Here is a 24,222-nt window from a genome sequence, read left to right as displayed (position 1 = left end):
ACCTCAAATCTTATTGCCATGGAAATGCTGACCCATCAACAACACCTCGGCGAGTGGTTTCCGTGGCATGCAGAGCCGTTAAAGCTCGAGTCACCTGGTCCACTCATGGAGAGGAGAAAATAGCCTCAAACCTTCCCCGCTTAAATTGACTTTTCATGCTTGGGCAATAACAACCTGTCGGTGTAACAACCTCTAACTTTCATGCACAACGCGGTGTGCGCTATTTAAGATCACAGAATATCTTAGCATCACGTCTCTATCTGATGGTTGTACAAGTCACCCAGCAGAGAACATCCGTAGTGCCGCAGTCACTTAAATAAAGTCCCAGAGCGCACTTAGAGAACATGCAGTCTTTTCACAGCTCGCAGTGTGCTCAGAGCTTTGGTTAACCACAGGCTGACTAGAGAAAAGGGCAGGGTAATAGAAGTTGCTGTGAGTTTCCTAATTGAACTCGAAACTGCACAAAATTCCAGCATGCGAAACGAGCCAGAAGGAAAGACTACATCTCAGCGGCATGGGCATTCGATACCATGTTGAAATGTGGAAAATGCGGCACGTTGCTGCAGGAAATCTCTGGGGGATGAGTTGCAGAGACGAAAGTGAACTTCCTTTTCTAGCCCTGCTGGTATTTTGAGCTCTTGAGCAACACGTTCCCTCAAGAAAGACAGCTGAGTTCAAGCGAGAGAACAAGCGAGAGAATAATGTACAGAAAGTCCTAATTGAGGAGAGGAAGTAAGACATGTGAGTAACACCTAATTACTTATTTTTTTACTCTTTTTTTCTCGATTTCTGTAACTCAGAGGACATCAACATTTAACGTTCTACGGGATATGTGAAAACTTCTACCTGTGACAGCTGTTAACCTGCGTTTCATCACAAAGGTTTCAAGCCGTTGCTTTGTTAAAACGGGATGTGCGTAACTGCACGTGGGCATAAATATGCTCTACATGCTGATTATGGTGTTCATATGTTGGTGTCCAGGGCAGTGCACGCTCCTGTTAATGGGACGACAGCCATCCCGTGGAGAAGCAGCAGGAGGAAACTTTCTTTGCTGGAGAAACTGCGGGGCTGTCAGGATGCCTGGAGTCCCGAAGCCCCCTGGGACCGGGAGCGGGCGCACGCTGCCATCCGAGGAGCACCAGCCGGGGTAAGAGAAGAGTCCACTAAACAGAGACTTGTTAAGTGATGTCAAGTTCCAAATCTAGAATTTCTCAATGGAAAATTTCTAGGGGAAATAATGCACCACTTTTTTTACAATTTTACCTCAAATTTAAATAAGCAGCTATTGCCTACATTTAAATGCGATCTTAGGTTTTATGATGTTAAGGGTTTGTAAAAAAGTGAATAATAAAGATCACAAACCTTTCTCCTTCCAAAAATGGCTCTCCGATTTGTCAAAATGTTAAAGAAGTTAGAACTTTATTTAAAAAGCGGTTGATCATACTGTGACATGTTTTGACAGATGTTGTTTTTTTTAGATTGTACTGACTGCTGATTGTTAATTCCTCTAACACTACTTGTAAAAAGCGACGTAAATAAAATCAACTGAAGTAGTTAAGGAAGCTTCTTCTCAAAGGGCATACAAATACGGCTCCAAAAATGAGAATATAATGAAGTTAAATATTTTTTGTCCTTCATTTTACAAAGTGAAACTCATATATTATGTATATCCATTACACATGGATCGAACTTTTTCAAATCTAATATTTCCTATTACGGCTGACCGATAATAAAAAAAAACCTCACAATTCAGTGCCTCAGAAAATTATATTACACGAGGTCAATGATAAAGGGTATTTGAAATAGAAATGTGAGGCTTCTGAAATGTTTGAACATTAATGACGGTAAGATCTGGGTCATTGGAACAGCAGATGACATGGCAACCCAAACCATCACTGACTGGAAACGTCACACTGGACTTCAAGCAACGTGGATTATGGGTCTCTCCAGTCTTCCTCTAGACTCTGGGACCTTCATTTCTAAATTAATTACAAACTTGACTTTCATACTGTAAAGAGGACTTTGGACCATTGCGCAACAGTCCACTTCCTTTTCTCTTTAGGACAAGTAAGGCGCTTATAGCCCTCATGTAGGACTTGTCTGTGGCTTTTGGTGCGCTGACTCCAGCCTCGGTGCACTCCTCATCAAACTCCCCTAATTCTTGAATGGAGTTTGCTTGACAATCCTCTCAAGGCTGTGGTTACCCTTGCTGCTGGTGCACTTTTTTCCTCCCATTCAACTTTCTATGAATGTTCTTGAATACAGGACTCTGTGAACAACCAGCTTCTGTAGCAATGACCTATTGTGGCTTTCGTTCCTCGTACAGCGGATCATTGACTGTCTGTTGCTCAACTGGAAGGTCAGCAGTCTTACAAACATTAATGATTTGGATTTATAAAATCCTTTTTTATTCTATGGCGCAGGAGTTGGGGAGTTTGTCCTGTAACTAGCGGGTTGCCGGTTCGATCCCCTGCTCTGAACGCCTCAGTCATTGTGCCCTTGGGCAAGACACTTCACCCGCATAGCCTGCTGGCGGTGGTCGGAGGGCCCGGTGGCGCCCATGTGGGGCAGCCTCGCTTCTGTCAGTGTGCTAGAGGGCAGCTGTGGCTACTAACAGAGCTCACCACCGTCAGGGTGTGAATGTGTGTGTGAATGGGTGAATGACTAAAACTGTAGTGTGAAGCACTTTGGGCTCGTCAGACTTAATAAAGCGCTGTACAAGTATGAGCCATTAACCATTAACATAATCGTATGTCACTCTCATTTTTGAAGCACTTAATTTGGGCTTTTCCTTATCTGTAAGACATAATTGTCAAATCACAAGAAATAAAGCCTTGGAATGTTTCACTCGAAATATAAAGAATCTGTTATATGACTTAGACTTTTTGGAAAAAAAAAAAAGTAGTTTGATTTTAGGAGCTATAATTGTCCATCATAATTTTTGAACATTTCCTTTTAAATTATGTTCAGACTTGAAGCTCATGATAATTCAAGTGGAAAAAAAAAATTGTGAGAGAAAGAGTTGTCATGTCAGCTGCGAATGAAGCCGTAGAGTCATGCCGTTACGTTTGAATCTCACTGTTTGGGCATATAATGCGTCAACACAGTGGGTCCACAAGAAGAAAGAAGTACAAACGGTAGCTAGGGGACACACAAACCAGCATCCTACTGACAGATTGGAATTGCTTAGTGAAGCTCAGTCTACCTGCAATTTCCCACACTGGTGAAGGACTGCTTTTGTTTCTTAAGATTTAGAAATAACAAAAATTCTGGCAGCAACTGGGTTGACGTAACATCTGCTGCAGTTCTGAGCAACATTGTTCAACTGATGGCAGCGCTCCTTTTTCATCAAACAACCTTGTCAACAGGATTCTGGGCCAGTCTTGTAGTTGTTGTGTGAAAACAAGTGACAGTGAATGGAAGCAGCTGAAAGTCTTAATATTCTACACACAACAAATCTGTGCTGTTTTCATGAGGGTTTAACTGCACTTAGAGTAATGCCAGCAGTTCAATCAATGTTATCTACGTACCGTATGTCACTCAACTTGAACTCTGTGACGTATAATCATATTCAATAAATTAGAATATTACAGAAGAATTCATTGTATTCTGTAACCCAGTTAGCTGAGTAAAACACATTTTATAGATTAATTAGACACAATATTTTGAAGCCTTTGTTTTTGTTAATTATGAGGATTTTTCTCACCTACAGCCAATGAAAGCAAGATATTTAACATTAAAGTACACATTAGAACAATAAAACAACATTTTAGTTCAGAAACGCAGTTTTTTTTTTATAAGGCCACTCCTTCTGAAATACATCTACAATGGAGCAATCCCAGATGGATGTGTGGAGCTCTGCGGAACAAAATCCATCTGGCGAGAGTCAGGAAAAGGAGATCCATGGACGGCATCAGAAGTTTTGTACTGTGCGGTCAAGGGACACATAAAAAGTAAAGCTGGTGATGAAACAACACACTTCCCTTCCAGCAACATTTAACTCAGAGAATACTTTTTTGTTGTGTAAAATCCTGTGGCAAAAGAGATTTTAAATAAAACAGAAAGTTTTGTGAGCAAAAAAAAGATAATGACGGATTTTAGGGGAAGCAGTTGTGCTTTTTCTGCGTTGCCAATACTTGCCCACTCATCTATTTGACATATTATTTGTGGTGAAGAGCTCTTCATTGTTGCTTTTTGTTAAGAACACAATTCATTTTGCGTTTACAATAATCAAAAGTCAAGTACTGCTCTTAAGACATGCTAGGTAATCATCCATACATCGTAGTGTTGTAGCCTAGACCACCTAACCAGTCTAGACCAGGAACGGACCAAAACTTTGAGGGAGGTGAGACCAATACCCAATCAATGAGAGACCATTTTAAAGACAATTGCTGTAATTGTAATATTGTGGCATCAAACATTTAAAGGCAACCTGCCCGTGGCAGTTCATGAGTAAGCTAACAGTAAGCTAACAGTAAGCTAACAGTAAGCTAATAGTAAGCTAACAGTAAGCTAACAGTAAGTAACAGTAAGCTAACAGGGCTCCAGACTAACTGGTTGCACTGGTGCGTCTGGCATTTTCTGCTAACTGCTCTGCCACAACATTTAGATGTACCCCATCTTGTATGAAAAGAGACCCTCAGTATGTCATGTGTCCAACAGTGAATGTCTACACTGCTTTTTGAAGTGTAGACATTTATATGTTTACGCAGCGTAATGTTTCTCCGAGTTGCAGTGAAGAAATGATAGGGTTTTGACTGGTCTTGATGCAAAGCATCATCTGTCCAGCAGGTCCGAGACTAATACAAAGCCGAGTAAAAATGTAGTCAAGACCAAGACTGAAAATGTCTTGGTACTGTGACCAGGACTAGTGTCAGGTAGGACAACACCACCACATGGTAATGGTGTTTTCGTTTTACAGTAACAGTTCTCCAAAGACTCTTTTACACATTTAAAAAAAATGTATGACCTGCTTTGAAAAAATAATAGATTTTTATTTATTTATTTCAGAGATTTATTCCGTATTCTGACTTTGATGTGTGAGGATTCTTTCCCCCTTAATGATAGCAGCTTAGATTGGAAACCAAGTTTTGATTGAACTGCTCTGATAAGACTCACATATCTAATCTGTTTATCATCTGGCCATCCTTCGTCCTTTGAATACTTTTCTACAAGACTTTTCTCTTGTATTTTTCAGTTGACTGTTCACACGCAAACTGGCTAATCATCCAATTCTCAATGCGAGAAATCTAGCCATTTTCTCCCCTAAAAAGGTTGCTGAAATTTGTTTTGGCCTATTTTACTTAATGTGATGAAGTTATGCAGTTTAAGTCATCGCCTGCCTGCTTTCTATCTGCTTGTATGAAATTATTAATTTGCTTAGTTTCATGGTTATTCTCCCCTTAACTAAAACTCTAGTCTGAACCAATCTAAGAAGTTTCGAAAATCACAATTACTGATTACTTTGGGCATTTGGTTTCTGACCTTCTGCTTTAGTTCCTCTTGTGTTCTGCTGAACGCGTGTCTTTGTAGATGAGTTTTGCATATCACCATCAACGTTTTGGTCAGCGTGGTGCTGCTTCTTTTATGCCATCTAATCAAGAAGTCTTTTCTACAACTCGGCACCTTGAAGCTGTGTCTAAAACAAAGACACAGAGCGCTGCTTTCGTTCAAAGGTTTTATTATCCTATTTTATTATTATTATGTCGCTCGGCACATTCAGAACTCTCTCCGTGGCATCAGCAGTTCCCTTTTCTGTTTTACGGCTGAACATACAACTAGTCCTTTTTAAACTGAATGCAGAAGTACTGTTGAATAATTGCGTGTGCATATCAGGGAAATGACATTACAAAATGGATGCACCAACTGTGGAGTGGCACTGTGAGTATCAACACGCCGTTGGCCTCTGTAAGAGGATTGTTTTAAAGCATGGTATTCTGTTAATTAGCAAGAATTGCCAAACCGTAACCGGCAGCATCAGCTTACTGACCCATGAACGTGCAGGAAGACCTTTTTTTTTTTTGTTTCTTTAGCACAATGTGGTGGAGTGTTGTCAAGATGTGGTGTGAGATAACGTAGAACAAGAAAGGACTTTGCTACTGGGCTGTTGTGAATCACTCAGACAAGTAGTCGCGTGTGGATGTCAGTTGTCTGGCTGCATCGCTCTGTTCTCAGAGTTTAGCGACTTGATGTGATCTCGTCTTAGTTTATTTGCTCTCTGTGCCTGGCAGCCACCTCCTGAGGGCATGTTTATTAATGTGTGCATCCTGACGTGTAGGAACTCCTCTAAGCTGTGCTACCGTTACTACATGAGCCATTGCTCAGGACGGGATGTGCTTTGTCTTACACAAGTGCGCCGTGACTCAACCAACTGCTTCATTCTCTGGTTGCTTCTGCTTCCAGGAAAAAGCAAAGCGATCTGACCGATAGTCTCTATCTCACTTTTCTTTTTATCGGGTGGGTCGGGGGGGGTTGAAGGTTAAAAACGGCTCTTAAGTTATTCAAAACAAAACTTTTTTTTTCTTTTAGATGAACATTTGAGACTTGAAAACTTCCTCTTTTGAGTATTGCTCTGCACGCCTGTCACAGACAACAGTTGCCGTCGCATTTCGATTCAAATGTCCCCGCATCCTGATTGGTGCACAACAGTTGTGTCATCACGTTTTTGCCTTAGTGCCTAATCAAGTAACCTGGAAAGAAATAATGTCATGTAACTTCAATTGAGAGGCTGAAACATGAATGTTGTTGGGTTAAAATGACTGTAAAACTGCTGCATTATCTTAATGTTTGTGGCTGTTGTTTCACGGTTGTTTTTACAGCCTTGTTCCACTATTAGATAATAGTCGGTCTGTCCAGACAGACAGCAAGTCTGTTAGAAATTTAAGTGGTTCTAACATAGTCTCACTACGTTTTAATACTACAACATTTAAAATACGGATTTACTGTTCCTTTTGAATCATGCCCATTCGCAAGAGACAGTCTGGGAGACATTTGATGAAAAGATTGATAACTACTTACAATAAAAGACTTTTTCAATAAATTACATTCAGCAAGCATAAAGTAAATATTTAGAGATGAACCAATCAGAATGTTCGGGCCAGTTTCCAGTCTCCCGTTCTTGTAAAGCCTTAATCTCTTTGAGATTAAAGACAATTACAATTTCTCTTTAAGAGCAATCGCATGAAGATACACAAACAGAACTAAGAAAAAAACAAACCATGGCAATTAGCAATTGCCATCCTCTGGGGCTAGTACTATCAGTAACATACCATCCTCCGATGGTATGTTATTGATAGTACTACTCGAAGATTTCAACACAGAGAGTGAGGTTTTTCCCACATTGAAAGGTTGTAAGAAATGAATGTACGATTTTGTCTGAGAGCTAGTGTGATTCAACGTTGCTCTTACTTGGATGAAGTCCGTATTGTGCTGCTGCTGCTGTTGTGTTCTCTTTGTTTCCTCTCCATGAAAAGTACTCCTGGATCAGTGCTCATGAGTTTATTCCTTCTGTTTCTTATTTTCCAGCCTGTCTTAGCAGACGGTCATTCATATTGACCCTGTTTCTGTTAGTAGGTTATATATTTTAAAAGTTGTTACCCTGCACTGTTGTCCAATGCTGGCTTAGGATATTGAATTTCTTTGGAACCTTTTAACTGACTGGCATTATCGATTCAGTGAATTTGACTGTGTTGTAATCTGACTAAATTAAGAGTGTTGTGTTTTATGGTAGTGTCCTGACCCACTCCTAATATGTGACGAGGAGAATAACTGCGAGATGAGCAGACAGCCAGCCGGGCCCTCCAGTGGAGATTCTGTTTGTGTACACCACGATTATCACAAAGGGATTCTATCAGAATGAACTGCATCAATTGGTACTGAATTTAGATCAAGTTTGTTACTACAGGCGCATATGAATGCAAATGAGTGTCATCAAAAAAATTATTTTTTGCATTACTTAAATTCAACGGTGATGAATTATCCTAGATTAATGACTCACAGCGTAATATATTTCAGGCAATTTTTTCTCCAACATTTTGATAAGTTGATAAAAGTCCAAAAATCTATCTTCCCCAAAAGTTTTTGTAAACAGGGTTGCCTGTAATTATGCGACCGCGTTTCGGTATCTTGTTGCAGCCTTGGTTAGACAGATTTAGACAGATTAGACAGATTTACAAGCTCATTGTCACTCCAAGTGACATCATTTGCAGTGTTCTTCAGAGCCTGTGAGCTCAGGGTACCGCTCGAGGTTAGTGGACTGAAAGTGGATAAATCCTTTCCCTTGTTATGGCAGACATGCTAGCTTCTGAGTTGCTCGATCTTACTTAACGATGTCCAACTTTTCTAGAAATATCCGCCCTGGAAATGGCTTTGACAACAAATCTGCAAACAAATCCATTTCTTCTCCTCCTTCAGCCATTGTGGGTTGACAAAAACAGCTAAAAAATCAACACCACTATAGTTTTGCTTGTCCAGGCAGGCTAAAGATGCAGTTTGCTAGCACTAGCTAGTTCACCCTCTGGCTAACCAATCGAACAGTGTGAATACGCTGACATTAAGGTACAGCTGCCAGAAGGGCTTGGTGTCGCCAACTGAAAATCTGACTGATTGACGCAACAACTGGATTAACTTTAGGCTACAGGCCCCACAGAACTGATTGCGAAGGCCTCAAGCAGATTTATTTTACCCGGGCAACAAATGATGCCTGAAATGTAATTGGTCAAATGCTTTAATATGAAACAACGCACCTGGAAGCTGCAGCAAGTGGAAAAGATATGAAAAGAAGTGGACACAGAATCAGAATTCTGAAGGATTCTGATTCTGTTTTAGTATCTAATAAAATATTCATGGACAAAATATTTTTAAGATGAGTGTGTGATTCAGACTTGTCTTTGGCCAGCAGAGAAGACGTCGGAGGCCCTGACGACATGAGACCAATAGGTTTAAAAAAATATGACAATGATGTCCATGTAGGCTCAATATGTGCGTTGCTGATCGAGGCTCCTTTTGCATAAATTACTGCATCAATGCAGCGTGGCATTGAGGCGACTGTCCTGTGGCTCTGCTGAGTACGTAGGGAAGGCCGCTTTGTTGACTCCGGAGTCTCTCGTCGTCCTCTTGACAGTATCCCAAAAATCCTCTATGAATTTTAGCTCAGGCAAATTCCCTGGATAATCATACGCAGTGATTCCAATTTAAGGGAAGCATATAGTGTTTTGAAATTTCCTAGTGGACGTCTACAATTACTTTGGATTTAAGAAGCACGGTGGACCAATAGCAGCAGATGACAACCCATTCAAATCATCACTGTGGAAACTTCATACATGACCTTAAACAGTTTAGATTCTGTGTCTATCCACACTTCCTCCAGAATCTGGGACCTTCATTTGCAACTTAAACGCAAAATTTACTTTCATCTGAGAGAGTCCAGCTGTCGTATTCACAACGAATCCTAAGACTAAAAGTAGCTTTTAGAGACGTCATTTTAAAAGCAGAGAAAAGGACTCAGAGAAAAAAGCACATTACTCTGCAGCAACATGCTTTAAAGTCTGCCTATTAGCGCCATGATCCCAGGATTTACCTTTCCACACTTCTCTATTCTCCTCCCAGAGCTGTGGGGACAGAGTCATCGCTCCTCTCGTTTTTTTCCACTTTTTTTTCCTTTTTATGTCTGTCATTTTGGCAAATACAACTTCTTTATACAAGCAGGCAATCCCGGTAAAATGTTGACAGGGGAATGTACATTAATATCAAATAGACGAAATAGGAAAATTACCAGTATGGTGGGTAAACATAAATTCCAGACTAATGTGTTAATTTCTCTCCATTGATTACTAGGACAGCATTGTTGTTTTTTGTGGCATCAACCAATCAGCTCTTAGAATATAACATTATACTAAGCAATGAGGTCAAACACACCTTCTCACTAAGATAAAAAACAGCTGTCATCTCCTTAGTCAGAGCTCTTAGCGATGATCTGAATCACTCTTAAGCTCAAACTCCTAGGTAGGAATTTTGAGGCTGAGATAGAAGCTCACTGAGAGGACTCTGTCTTTGTGAATCTTTGTGAATCTTAGTGAATATTGGCAGGCCAGCTGAAAGCGTTGCCAGGGCCTGGGACACCACTGTCTTTTTGTCTCTGACCAGGCAGCCAGCCCCTCCGTCTACATTATGACTCTTATCTGTGGTGGGTCTACCGTTAGGGGTTTGGCCTCTCTGCCACTTTATTTATTCATTGAATCATCTTGGATATTAAAACAGCTTAGTTCATGTTCAACCGTGTCTCGAAAAAGTTGGAAAGCATTGTGTAAAAAGACTGAACAACTACAACACAAGTAGCAGAGCTGTGCGCGCGGCTTTATGCTAAGCTCCGCTGTTTAGCATTAGCTGCATTGCTTCTTACCTGGCTTTGCATGGGGATCATTCGCCTGTGATTCCCGTGCTGCCGCACTTGTTCCAGTCTCATCCTCAGATTATTTTTAATATTTACTCATAAAATCCCTTAAAGATCTGCTTTTAACCTCTCTTCTATTTTCACTCTCCAGTGCACCACACCTATGCAAACCTTCTTATGTTGTACTTGAGGGACTTAATGAACTTCAAAAGAAGTTGTAGTCAAAACTTGTCTTGATGGCCTAAGCCTTTTTGTGTTGGGGTGGGGGGAGATCTGGGCTCCAATAAAAAAAATAAAAAAAAATGTATATACGGTCACAGTCCTTTTTCTCTTTATCCCTGCTAAGATGTTTCTGACGAGTTTAGGAGAGGCTTAACACAAGGAATGCAACAGTTGGAAACCGAGTCCTGGATCAGAGATAGCAACTTGAGCCGCATTAAGTCATGGAAATAAAAGACCTCAGATGTGACTTAGACTTGTGCCCTGAAGACCTGAGATTTGACTTGGACCCTGATCTGAGACTCAGGTCTAACAGCTTTTATCTCCTGTAATGAAAAGTGAAATGATGAGCTACAGACAGCAGCTGCTGCTCATGTTCTACTGCGAAATAATGAGCTTGATTATTAACCTTTAAGCTTTTAGTGTTGAACTTCATTCAGGAGTTCAACACTTATTTGTTTACTTAATACACTGTCTCGTTCATTAGATTGTAATTTATTTCTTGAAATTTAACTTCTTTGTTAAGTAGTATTGAGAGCAAATATTTTACATGTGTATTTGGAGATTGTTCTCCAGCTCAGGTTGAGGAACAGAGATCCTCCAAACCCTGTTTAGTGAAATGTATAATGAAGCGGTGGACAATATAAAGATGGGATAAATAAGAGTTGACTGAGTCATTACAAAGAATTAACACTAATGGGTTTAAATCTCTTTCTATTATTTTTCTTAGAGCATATTTTAAAAAGTTAAATATTATACTTGATCTATTTTCAAAAATAATATAGACAGATCTGTTAGTAAATGTTAAAAAATTGTAAGAAAAGTATACCTTATAATTTAGGTCTGAGGACAAACTGTGCGGATTTGTGATCCTAATCGACAGCGATGCAAGGTTAGAGGTGACCTATTTTAATCGTGAGAGACTTCAGACTTGACTTTGAGTTGGGGTGAAAGACTCGGACGCCTTTGTAAATCTCCCTCGAACTCTTGAATGTCGTTTTTTTCACCATTTTCTCCTAGCTGTGGTTATTCCTGTTAGTTGTGCAGCCACATTTCTTCATTCCACTCAACTTTCCATTCATATGCGAAGCCCACCAGCTTCTTAAAAAACAGACATATTGTTGCTCACCTTCCTTGTGGAGGATTTCAGAGTCACGTCAGCCAGCTTGGCCATAACTAACATTTTATGTTTTTAGACTTTTTTATTGTATATATAAAATGATAGCTGTTATGCTTTTAGAGTTTTTTTTTTTTTACAGCCATAGGTCATTTAGCTGAAGATAATCTGTAACGTTTGAACAGTCTTGCTGCGGGATCTAATGAGAAGAAAATGCTGAGCGATACTGAGCCACGTCCGGGTCACAGTCCCACAACTGCAGCGCAGGCAGTATCTTCACACATCGACACTCAGAGACAGGCCTTATATTTAGGTCTTTGACTGAGAGATCAGAACAGCACCGTGTCGGTAAATAGATAAACTGCTGTAGAGTTCAAAAACCACACTTTGAAATTGTCAGTGTTTTATATCCACCCGCCGCTGTCTCTTTTCTTGTGGTCTGGTTGCCATGGAGCCCCGTTGTGGGGTCTGTGTGTGTGTTGGTGTTTTAGAGGAAACGTCTTACTTCTCAGCGGGCTTCAATCACACTTTTCACAGCTAAATGAGTCACTTTGTGTTTCCTTGCAGAGTTTCCTGGTTGTGCGGGACCCTGTGACGTCTCAGCCCTGCCTACTGTGTGTGTCTGCAGGAGATCAGCATGGAGAAGTTCTTGATTATAGTATGAAGCACACGGGGAAAGGTACGAAACAATGCACACGGCTCTTTGTCTGGGTCCAATCCCGTCAGCTGAGGTCCCATGGCTTTCTCTCTCTGTGGTTATTTATCAATTTGTTACAATTTCTCACCGTAGCAGGTCAACACGTTAATAACCCTGTATAACACAATAAGCCTTCAATACTGCTCACAGGTTTAGATATATTGTGGTTTTTGCAACTTCCTCACGTGGTCAAATGTCAGCCCCATTCATTTTAGGTCAAACACAATCCTTTTTTGTAGCCATTTTTGATGGCTATTAGACATCTCTTCTTGGCAGAGGTGGCAGATTTATTTTAAACTGGTTCGTTTCCTGGCACAGACCCTTCTCTTAAACATAGCTAACAGGTTGTTTGTCGATTTGAGGTCAGGGCTTTTCCAAAAACCTCACATTAAACCACAATAGCCATCTCAAAACCCCTTTGTATGTGTGTGTTTAAGAGGACTGTTCTTTCGGAGCAGTCAGCTGTGCCCATCTCTATGATGATTTTAGATCAAGCTGAGGAATTTGAAGGTAGTCTTATCTTCCATCCACTCTATGCAATGCACCAGTACTGATGACAGAAAAGACAGGCCCTGAGCACAATGCGCCGCCAGCATGCTTGACAGTTCTGAAAGCCCCACATTGACTGTTCTAAATATATACTTTGCTGTTATTTGACCGTCAGCCTCTTATTTCACTCTTGTAATAATCTGGTTTCACTGCAGACCAGACACTACTGTGCCAGCAGTTCTTGGTTCAAAATGGTTTCTTGATTTGCTTCTGATCATTATGATCAATCAGTTGCCTTTAATCTGAAGGGGGGGGGGGGGGGTAAAGCCCATGATGACTGCTTACAGACCTCTGACTAGAAACTGTATGTAAAGAACTGCATGCTAAAGGATTGGCTCTTTTTTCTGACCTACAGAAACCTGCTTTTATTAACAGGCCAGGGAAAAAAAGTCAATGTTCTAAAGAAGCTGAATGCGAAAGTAGTCGAGTAGTGACAGCAACTTTTCTGCAGAAGTCCCCTTTCTGGACTTCCTTGTTCAAGCTTAAAGTGTTTCCCAGAATGTACATTCCTTTAATTAAGCATGTTATGACACTAAGTAGCCCACTCTTTCCCCTGTTTGTCTATGATAGCCTTCCAGCTCACTGAGTCCCATCTGTCATTCTCCGATTTGCCTCAACTGGTGCTTTTCTACTCTCTGACCAGGTAGGAGCCTACTTTACTGCTCATATCATATTTGCAGATGCATGCTACAGCCTTCTGTTATATGATTATATGTGATTCTTAGAGATACATACAGATAAAATCCAACTGATCTTTAAAATTTCTCTTATCGGTTTGTCTTAGAATATGTGAGTAATGGCCACTTTAATGTTTTACTAGACCTCTTTTTTTACGACTTTTTGTTTTGGATTTTGAATTTTGAACAGGAAGAAAGAAAAGAAACATAACATATTCATGGATGTAACAGTATAGGATCACAGCTCATTCTTTTTAATACATCAAGAAAGTGTCATACTATTCCAGGCACAGTGCGTGTATAATCAATTTTTCCCAACGTTCAACACATTTCTCCAAGTCCAGTCTTAAAATAAAAGTCAGGTTTGCATATTTCCATATATTCGTAGTTTTTTTTGTTTTTGTTTTTACCAAACCTCTCAAACAACTTCAGCTGTCTTATTACTACAGTGCCTTCAATAAGCGTTCACGTTACTTGACATTTTACACATTTTGCTTCTGTTGTCTCACTTCAGTGTATTTAGGTGACCTTGTTGTGAAAGAGCAGCACAATGTGTTGCCCACCTCTCTATCTATCTATCTATCTATCTATCTATCTATCTATCTATCTATCTATCTATCTATCTATCTATCTATCTATCTATCTATCTATCTATCTATCTATCTATCTATCTATCTATCTATCTATCTATCTATCTATCTATCTATCTATATATATATATATATATATATATATATATATATATATATATATATATATATTACATGTTCATTACACAATGAATCAGTGCGGCTTTTAAAAAACAAAACAAAAGGAAATGTCTTGTCTGCTACCCTGGTAAATTCTCCTCTGTCCTGATAGATTGGACTGGATCGTATTTAGGCATATTAGTCCAGTCAGTACCAATAGTGTTAGACATTCCTAATGGGTGTGAATATATTTACTAGGCAGTGAATAAATCTTTCCCATATGTCTTACTCTGCACAAGGGATGTGTTGACCGTCTGCCTCTCCCTACCCTGTTGGATCTACAGTACAGCTGAGATGAACAAAGAGCGTCTCTCCCAGCTTGAACCTGGTGAGTCCTTGGATCCACTCCTGCATCAAAAATACAAAATTACAGTAATGTCTACTAAAACTGTGTCATTTATTTCTGCAATGCAGCAACTTGGTTGTCTACACCACCTGAGCACCAGACAGAAGAAATGCCCAAAAAGGAGCCAAGCATTATGATGTGCTCCATACAGGTATGTTACTTTATGAGCATGATGAGAAAGCGTACCCACAACTTCCCTGTTTTTGCTCAGTGAGGAAGTTCAAAGTCCAGTAATCCATTCAAAAGCTGCTACGGCTAAAAAAAAAAAAAAAAACATTTACTGTGCAGCTTTCAGAAGAACTTTTAAAGCCTGTGTGTCATGTACAATGAACCCGTTTTGTGCTGCGCTTGTTTGTTAGGATGAAGGGCGTAGGTTTTAATTTCTACTGCTGCTGTTACAACATTGTCTTGTTCAAAACTCTACATACAATCTTTAGGTGTGTCCAACTGCTCAAATAGTTGCTTAGTGAAATAATCAGAGCATTGGTCAGACTGCCATGCTGTTAGAGCCACTTCAAGCATTTGGCATGCTGGGGTGAGTGAATCTTCTTGAGGGCAGATGGAGCATCTGCATAATGTAGAAAGCAGTTTTGTTGGCAACTGGGAGGCTTAAAACGCTTTCTGTTTTGGAGATTGACAAATCTAAAATTTTGAAATATACGTAATGGGGCCAGCAAAAGAGGTTAACCTAATATAACTCCACTCAATAAGTGACTTACAGAATATTACCTGAACATAAAAAGCATACGCACCATAAGTCAAAAAACTCACTCAACACAAAGATACAGAAGGGTAAATTATATTGTGATTCGGCCAGACCATTTAAACAAAACATGGGAAACAGAACTAAACATCAATACTAATGAAGACCACATTACTAACTAAACGTTGGTTATTAGCAAATGGTTGGTCCTGCTGAGCTGGCATAATTTTTTCATTGGCCAAAGGTTGAGGACCTTGGACACCTCTCTCGCTCAGACAGGAAGTGGCCAACTCCCCAAACCAGGTAACTCTAAAAAGGGAAAGAAAATTAATACAACAGAATATATTTTAAAAACCACACAATAATGTCATGTGTATGCTTCATACTATCATTGTCGAGTTTTAGGAAAGGAATTAAGCATGTCTCTGAGTGTTGATGTGTGGAGATACTGCCTGTGCTGCCGTTGTGGGACTGTGACCCAGACGTGGCTCAGTATGGCTCAGCCTTTCTTCTCAATAGATCCCGCAGCAAGACTGTTCAAATGTTACAGATTATCTTCAGCTAAATGATCTATGGCTGTAAAAAAGAAACACTCTATGTGTTTGGACTGATTTCACCCATCACAAAGCTAATTTTGCACATCCTCACTTTTGGACTGATTTTCACCCATCACAAAGCTAATTTTGCACATCCTCACTTTTGCTAACACATCAGTGGAGCGGTTTCTGCGGGGGGGGTTTTTCTGACATCCATCATGCCTTTTCCTGACTCTGTTTTCATTAAATTTCAAATACAAGCTCAAAAGGTTATATTACTGTGTGGAAATGGCAAACGGTGTCAAAGAAAACATGAACTTTATAACGTCATGCCGTGTACTGCTTAACCTTTCTCAGGATGTATTTCGTTTTATGTGTTTTATATACTGACATTGTTATCTCATACTGGTGCAGTAAAAAGGTATTTTAACTACGAGAGCATGTAAACACAAACAAAAAAAAGTCTTTCCCTCTTTCTCCTTCTCTCTCTCTCTCTCTCTCACTGAAATGCAAAGCGGCTACCGACTGTTGTGACGGGGTAGTAATCAAATGTCATGAATTACACTCAAAAAGATTAAATTGAGACCTTACAATAGCTGCACCATATATGGAATAGAAATCGACAATATCGCAGTTGCAGTGTATTTGGTAGGCTACAATGTTTAAAGTGCGTTGCATTAAGGTCTGCTTTGCAATCATATTTTGGCATGTTGAATTAATGTTTATGGTCTTTTTGGCCAACAGCTGATACAGATCTTAGTGATCAAGATGGTAAGCTCGCTGAGAGAGGTGTGCTCATTGTAATGCACTCCAAAAACTGAACTAAAGATTTTCTTGAAATTTGTATATTTGTCCTTGATTTGAGCAGGTAAATAAGATGATCTTCCAATGGAATAAGATTTTTTGCTTAAAATAGAAACAAGTCATCTCCATCATCTTATTTCAAGAGTAGTGTATCTAATTATCTTATTTTAGGTGTCAAAATACTCATTCCATTGGCAGATCATCTTATTTACCTGCTCAAATAAAGGACAAATACACTAATTTCAAGGAGAATTTAACTTATTTTTAGTTCAGTTTTTGCAGTGCTGTAGAAAAGTAAGAGAGGAAGGAAAATGTGGATTAATTGCAATTGATGTTATTGCTAATGTCAACTATAATATTATTAGTTCATGTTTTTATTTTCAATGTAAGTATGCAGCCCGAGATCTGAGCAGTTTTTACTTGTACATTTCTTTTTGTTGGTGTCTGCCTTTGTTTTATTAAAAAAAAGGTTTAATTTCCCTGGAAAGTACTTAACACAAGGGTGTAGAGATAATAATAGCAACACTTTTCTTCCCACAGTTGATGCATAGCTTTTAAATTGCTTGATATCCTCAGGTGTTGGGAAGATAGCATAAACAATGGCAAAATAAGCCTAAATAACCAATTGACCGGTCACTCAGTCCATCTCTCATTTCTGCTCACCTGCTTGTTTTTTCCTGAAGCTGACTTCCTCCAACGGAGCCCTGTGCATCATCAATCCCCTCTACATTCATGAACACGGAGACGAATGGTTGACTCACAGGCCAGCGGCTTTACAGCTATCAAATATCCGGCGAGAGCGACGCCTCAGCACCACCCGGAGTTGGGCGGGGGCTGGCATACAAAGCAAACGAGCCATCTCACTGGACCAGGAATCCAAGGCTGCCGGGGAAGACGGTTCAGGTCAGAGTTAACATCATTGACACACTAAGACTGCGTGTTAAACGGAGGATTGAGCTTTAATTCAAAAGAGCGTTTTCATTGTGCAGGTCTGATCAGAGCCAAGTCAGCTGATTGCCCACTCACCCCAAAAACACCAACAGGAGTGGTCCTCAGGAGGTCCAGCCGGGATTATGTGTGCAGCGGCCCTCAGAGAGCGAGCACAGGGAGCCTTTCCACTCCCCCCATGCCAGGGACGCCGGAGCAGCACCGTCACAGCAGCCCTGTGCCTCAGTCTCCTCACAGGGTGTCCTGGATTGAAGACGGAGTTTGGTTGCCTCCGCCAAGGCCTTCGTCCTTTCTCACGCCTCCGTCGCTGGAGCTCGACTCGCTGTCGATCAGCAGCATAGAGGAAGAGCAGGAGACCCAAATAGCGAGCGCCGCGCCCCACCACCCCTCAGCACACCGTCTGGCTGATAAAGTCATCCACCGCCTGTCGGCTGTGGGCCAGGCGCTCGGTGGGCTGGTGTCCCAGAAGAAGAGGCTGACCAATCGAGTGGTGGAGCTGAGCGAGAGGAAAGGAACCGCATTTGGAGAGGCGGTTAAAGGATTTGTAGAGATGACTCTGAAAGGAGGTTCTGATCCCAGTGGGCTGACGGGAGCAGAGTTCCTACAGGAAGTGAGGTCATCCCTCTCGTCGCTCAGGGAGATTCTGTTGGACTATCCAGACATTCAAGCAATACTGGACAGCCTGACTGACTTAACTGACTCTGAGATTGGTGAGTGAGCCAAGCATCAACACTTCAAATTCTCAGATTCCCTTTTCTTACAAGGACTAGCAAATTAATGCATTATTTGTCCAATGGAAATGTCTCCTCATCTGTCACTAAATCCTTCCCTAGACTCCCTGTTGGAGCTCTCCCTCCACAAAGTGGCCTTGAAGCCCATCTCCTCCCATCTCTACTCCTGCATTCACACCTCCCGGACCAATGACGGCAGCTTCCAGCGTCTCCAGGGAAACTTCCTGGTGCTAGAAAAGAACGGGGTCGAAGAACTCGGCGGGTCCAAAGGAGTCGGAGTCCCTGATCCTGTCACGCTGGAGAGAATACAACAGAGATGGGCTAGCATGCACGAGGCCTACTCTCCAAACAAGAAGATCCAGATCCTCCTCAAAGTCTGCAAGAGCATTTACCACAGCATGAGCGCTAACGCTACTTCTAGCCCAGGTAGGCTGAGTCTTGCAGTAATATGTGATTATTATTGTTCCAGTTCTGAATGCTGGGCTGTAGGCAGGGGAAAGGTGCCGGTACCTGAAACTCTTCTCTCCCGCAGGTTCAGTGTTTGGAGCAGATGACTTCTTACCATGTTTGACCTGGGTGCTGCTGCGTAGCAACCTGGTCAGCTTACAGGTGGACACAGAATACATGATGGAGCTGCTGGACCCCACACAGCTACAGGGAGAAGGTGAGGCCTGAGTAGAACCCTATATGTGTTTTATGGCCCTTGAGCTTTTTCACATTTTGTCATCAAACACCCTTAAAATGCTGCATACGTTGTTTTGGATTTTATCGTATAGAACTGCACAAAGTAGACTATAGGGGTGAAGTGGAAATAAAAAGATGCCTTATTTAAATTTTTTATGATAAAAAAGATAATCTGGGAAATGGACTCAGACTCTAATTCAATACTTTGTTAAAACATATTTTGCTGCAATTTCAGCTTCAAGTCTTTGGGGGGTTATGCCTGCAATTATTCTGCGAAGGCCTCAAAGGTTTGATACAAAAAGCGCCATGACAACCAGGGATTAAATGGGACAGGTCAGGCAGAGGTTTGTGGAGAAGTTTTAAACCAGGATGGGTTATAAAACACCTTCCCAAGCAGCTTTGAGCACTTCACAGAGCTCTGCTCAAGCAAAAATGAAATGGGCATGGTCTACCTGCAAACCTACCATGACATGGAGGTCCGCTTAAACTGGCAGCCAGTGCAAGAAGAGGAATGATCAGCAGCTTATAGGGCCATGGTAGCTCTGGAGGAGCTGCAGAGATCCACCGCTTAGTTGGTAGAATCTGTTGACAAGACAACCGGGAGTTTTGCTCTCCACAGTTTTGATCTTTATGGAACAGCGGAAAGGTGTAAACCTTTCTTGAAAGGAAGCCATTCAGCTTGCTACAAGCCATTTAGAGGTCGCAGCAAACGTGTGGAATTCAATTCAAATTCAATTCAAAAATACTTTATTTATCCCAAAGGGAAATTAAATGTTGATGTAACTCATTTGGTGAAGGAGTTCTTATAGACGGCGATGGCTGTGGGCAGAAGAGATCTCCTGTAGCGGTCCGTTTCACAACCAATCTGAAGAAGCCTTTGACGATACCCAGGATTGTCCATAATTAGGAAGAAAGTGTTTGGTGGGATGAAACCCAAAAGGAAATTCTGGCACACTCGCCAATCACTGTGTTTAGGAAAATGTCGCTGTGGTGACAGCGTCACGTTGGGGGGATAGGGAAGCTGTTCAGAGATGAAAAAACTGATGGATGGCGCTAACTACAGGACAATCCTGGAAGCAAGCTTGCAAAAGACTTAAGACTGCGGCAGACCTTCACCTTCCAGTAGGACGAGGACCCTAAACTTACAGCAGGATATTTTTAATGCTACATTCAAAGCCCAAATGAAAAGCCACTAAAGATTTTTTGACAAGACTTAAAAATAACTAATGTTCACAGATGTTCCCCATCCAATCTGAGCGCTTAGACTATTTTCCAAGGAACGATTCCTTTTCTAGATGGTAGCTGGCAGAGATGCACCCCAAAAGACTTGCAACTTTATTTGCAGGACAACGTGTTTTAACTAAGCCTCAAAAGAGCTAAAGCTCAACGGTGGTAAATACTTCTACAAGAAAATGTGCACCGAGATAACCAAGATCCAAACTACAGCGTTCATAAGGTTGCGTCTAAGTTTTAACAGTGTTGCTGGGACTCTTCTCTCTTTTCCACAGGCGGCTACTACCTTACAACTCTCTACGCCTCTCTCTTCTACATCACCAGCTTCCAGCCACGGCTGGCTGCCCGCCAGCTCAGCGTGGAGGCCCAGCACTCCATCAACCAATGGCACCGCAGACGCACGCTCCACTGCAACAAGTCCCGCCGCAGCGTGCAAAGACGGACAATCCGCAGGCAGGCGGCCAGACGCAACTCGGGGACAGAAACGGAGAGCAAGAGTGAACGCGGGGAGGAAAACGAGTCCGAAAACGCGGATGTCTCAGAGCAGCGCACAGAAAACAGCAGCGACAGTCAGTGGACGGTGAGGGAGAACGAAGGGTGTGAACAGGAACTGGAAGACCAGCCACAGACCACCGTGCAAGCTGACTTTGAACCTGCAGCGCAGCAAGAGGTGGCGGCCCAGGAACAGGAAGACGGGCAGAGTGTTTGCACAGAAACGGAGGAGGCCGAAGATGATTCTGACGAAGAGCTGAAGGACGCCCTGAGGTGACAAACTTAGCCTGCCAATAAATTCGACCTTCAGAGAGTTGGTCAAAGTGTTCCTCCTGGGTCACACGAACCCTTGATTCCTCTTCTAAAAAAGACACCGCAGTGGAGTTTGCATTTTTACCTTTCCGAGGGGCGTTTCATGTTGGCCCCCAATGCCTCTGTGAGTTTCCCCATTGTGCAACAGCTTCGTCCTTCTGGTTTGTTGGTGGTTCTAAATGAACCCATGTAAGTGTTTCTGCATAAGGCCTGTTAAAATCATTTGTCTAAACTGCACACTGCTTCAGGCCCAAGCTCTCCTCCGCTCTGAACACCGAGAAGCAGAGCCAGACATTTAGAAGGTGGGCTTCAATTCGTGTTTCTCCATCAAGAAACATTCTCTCGAGGGCTTATGGTGAAATGCTTCGCAAAGTTAATCACACCCTTTCAACTTTTTCACATTATGTGACTTTACAACAAAGCACATCATCTGCTAAAAGGGCCTAGTCAAAGTTCAGATCTAAGACAAATTGAGAAGCTACGGCGAGGTTTGATAGCTGATGTTTACAGACGATCTCTATCTGATCTGAGCTGGAGCTGTTTTGCAAAGCAGACTTGGCAAAAGTAAATCCTTTCTAGATGTGCAAAGCTGGTAGAGGCATAGCTACCCCCATAGACGTACCGCTGTAATTACAGCAAATGCTGATTCCAAATGTTACCAGGGAGGCCTGAATATTTATGCAACCCTCACTTTTTACTTTTCTATTGACAAACAAGTTTAAAACCCTTGAACCATTTTGCTTCCACTGCAGAATTAGTCACTACTTTTGCGTTGGTCTGTCACACAAAAAAAGCCCGAATGCATTAAAGTTTGTGGTAATGTAACAAAATGTGAAAATGTACAAGGTATCATATTTAACTTAAAGAGATGCGGTTGTGTGAGAAATGACTAGTACGAATCAAATATGCTCTTCACAGTTCACCTTTCTCCTCTCTAATTATTGCATGTTTGGTTTCTCGACCTGCTCCGGTTTGCATCATAGCTGCTGAGAGTCTTGATTTAAACGCGTACTGCGTTTATATTTACCCCATTTAACCGACGTCAGGCAACATATTACACCCTGATTGTTCCCTCTCAGCTGCGGATGGCACATTTATAACCAAATGATTATCGAATGCGAAGAAAGCATCAAGCAAACCAAAATCACCACATGCCACACGTTAAAATCCACAGGACCGGTTTATTTTGTTAGGCCACCAGAAAAGCCTTCGTCGCTGTCAGACGGAAACCTTCCATCTCCAAAAAAGCAAACAGAGCCCCCTATTTGGTTCTGCTCTGAAAATAAACAACATGTAACTTGTAACGATCTTGTAACTGTGATCACACTGTGGCTACATTTGCAAGCTGTTTTATTTTTATGTTTTCCGCTGGATATATACCAGTGGGACCACTGACAAGTGATCTGTTTTTCTTAAGGTGCCAACTAAGATGAAATTATCTACTACGACAATTAAGCTTACATCATTTTTTAATGCAGATGCATTTAATGTTAAATTAATTTTGCGATCAGATTAAAGTTATTCACTGATGTGCTGTTTTTTATTATTTTTTTTATTTAATTTCAAACAGGCAGCTCTTTTCAGTCAGAAGCAGCACACGCTTGTTTCTTTATCTCTGTACATTACCAGATGTTCGTCAGAAGCTGTCATAAATCAGTAGGGTTTAACAGAGATTGATGTGCTTGGGATTATACGCATCTGTGCAGCAAAAAACAAGCTTTTATTTATCAGGCATCAGTTCTGTGGATGTTATCTGCGGCCTTTTCACAACGTGTGCTTCTTTAATAAAGTTATCTTCTTGTCCCGGCCAACCTGCCTGGTATCCAGCAGCGTCTTGCTTTAAAAGTACTGCTGATGGTTTTTCAGATCTTCACCCATTTAAGAGTTAAAATTGTTGAAAAGAATCTTGGCTCAGTAGCTCAGTAACTCAGTAGTTCAACAGAAATGTGTTTCTCCTGCACCACTAGAGGGCAGCATTGCACCTTCATCAACATGTGCGGCCTTTTCAGTTGGTTCCTGCATTGTTTCCAGCACAGTTTTGTTTTGTGGATGTGAGTGTGTTTGGAGTGGGAGCTTGTTGGACAGCAGAATCCAGCAGAGGAAACCACTGGACTTCCTGCACTACAGCTGGAATATCAGCTAATGTTGAATTATTGTTATTTATATATAAGAGCTGGACTTAAAAGAGCCTGAAAGAATTTCCTTCAGCTGAGCATTAAAAAGAGTTCATAAACCACCTGGAAGTGAACACTGATAATAATCAGTTTGAGGACAAGAACACACCTTTTAAGGCTGGCTGTGTGGCATATCTGAAAAAATAAAACTGCATTGTCATATAATATATACATATATAGATATGTGATTTTTAGTGTGCAAGTAACTGTTTTATTACAGTGGTAAAGGTTCAGCAGTGCCAGCTTCAGACGAGTGCTCTCCAGCAGAATGGAGGAGGCACTCAACAGCAATCTTCTGGTTTCCCTTCCTTGTGCGTTCTACTGGTGTGGAAACAAAAAATCACAGTTGAAGGCTGCCACAGAAACATATACTCTAAATCTTTTTTTAATCCCATTATTGTCTTCGCTCTTCACCATACTTTACAAATTGTCACGAATGTTCAGAAACTGTATAAAAGTCAGTTGGTTTTAACTTTGAAGTTACTTGCTTAGAAAAAATGTTCTTTTAAACATTGCAGATTTTTTGTGTCAATATATCTTTTCCATTATTTATTTTTCATTTTTAGAAAAGCCTTTCCCTATTTTGGTCCTTAATATACAATTGAGTAAATTTTTTTTTGCATACACCTTGCAGGATTAGGTTAACAGTAATAGAAGTTATATTAGGGTTGTGGAGTGGCCGGGCCCTGTGGAGGGAGCTAAACATTAGGGTGATATGGAGCTTATAGATAGTCAAAATAGCAAATGAAAAATGCATAGAGTTGGTCAGCAATTAGAAGAATCTTTTGGCTACAGTGCCAGCAAATATTCTTTTCCCCACTCGTTTTAACTAAAGGTTGAAATTAACTTTGCCTAGTGGAA

The 24,222-nt window shown here is 41.1% G+C and overlaps 1 protein-coding gene across 1 annotated transcript; it reads left to right on the top strand.

The window, feature by feature from the left end:
• rinl (Ras and Rab interactor-like) lies at positions 1 to 22,995 on the top strand. Its single transcript, XM_012856113.3, has 11 exons — positions 1 to 741; positions 982 to 1,147; positions 12,294 to 12,405; positions 13,543 to 13,615; positions 14,638 to 14,726; positions 14,813 to 14,895; positions 17,471 to 17,690; positions 17,777 to 18,445; positions 18,569 to 18,892; positions 18,999 to 19,130; positions 20,659 to 22,995. Coding segments are annotated over exons 1-11 (2,364 nt in total). The 5' UTR covers positions 1 to 739; the 3' UTR covers positions 21,153 to 22,995.
• Positions 22,996 to 24,222: the final 1,227 nt, after the last annotated feature.

Source organism: Fundulus heteroclitus, chromosome 18, assembly GCF_011125445.2.
Source record: "Fundulus heteroclitus isolate FHET01 chromosome 18, MU-UCD_Fhet_4.1, whole genome shotgun sequence".
Classification (NCBI taxonomy): Eukaryota; Metazoa; Chordata; class Actinopteri; order Cyprinodontiformes; family Fundulidae; genus Fundulus; species Fundulus heteroclitus.
This window is presented reverse-complemented; position numbering and strand designations above follow the sequence as displayed.

Excerpts from the sequence above, each read along its gene's own strand:
- rinl (XM_012856113.3), top strand. Across the intron at positions 18,446-18,568 it reads CTTAACTGACTCTGAGATTG|ACTCCCTGTTGGAGCTCTCC; the intron begins GTGAGTGAGCCA and ends ATCCTTCCCTAG. Across the intron at positions 19,131-20,658 it reads CACACAGCTACAGGGAGAAG|GCGGCTACTACCTTACAACT; the intron begins GTGAGGCCTGAG and ends TCTTTTCCACAG.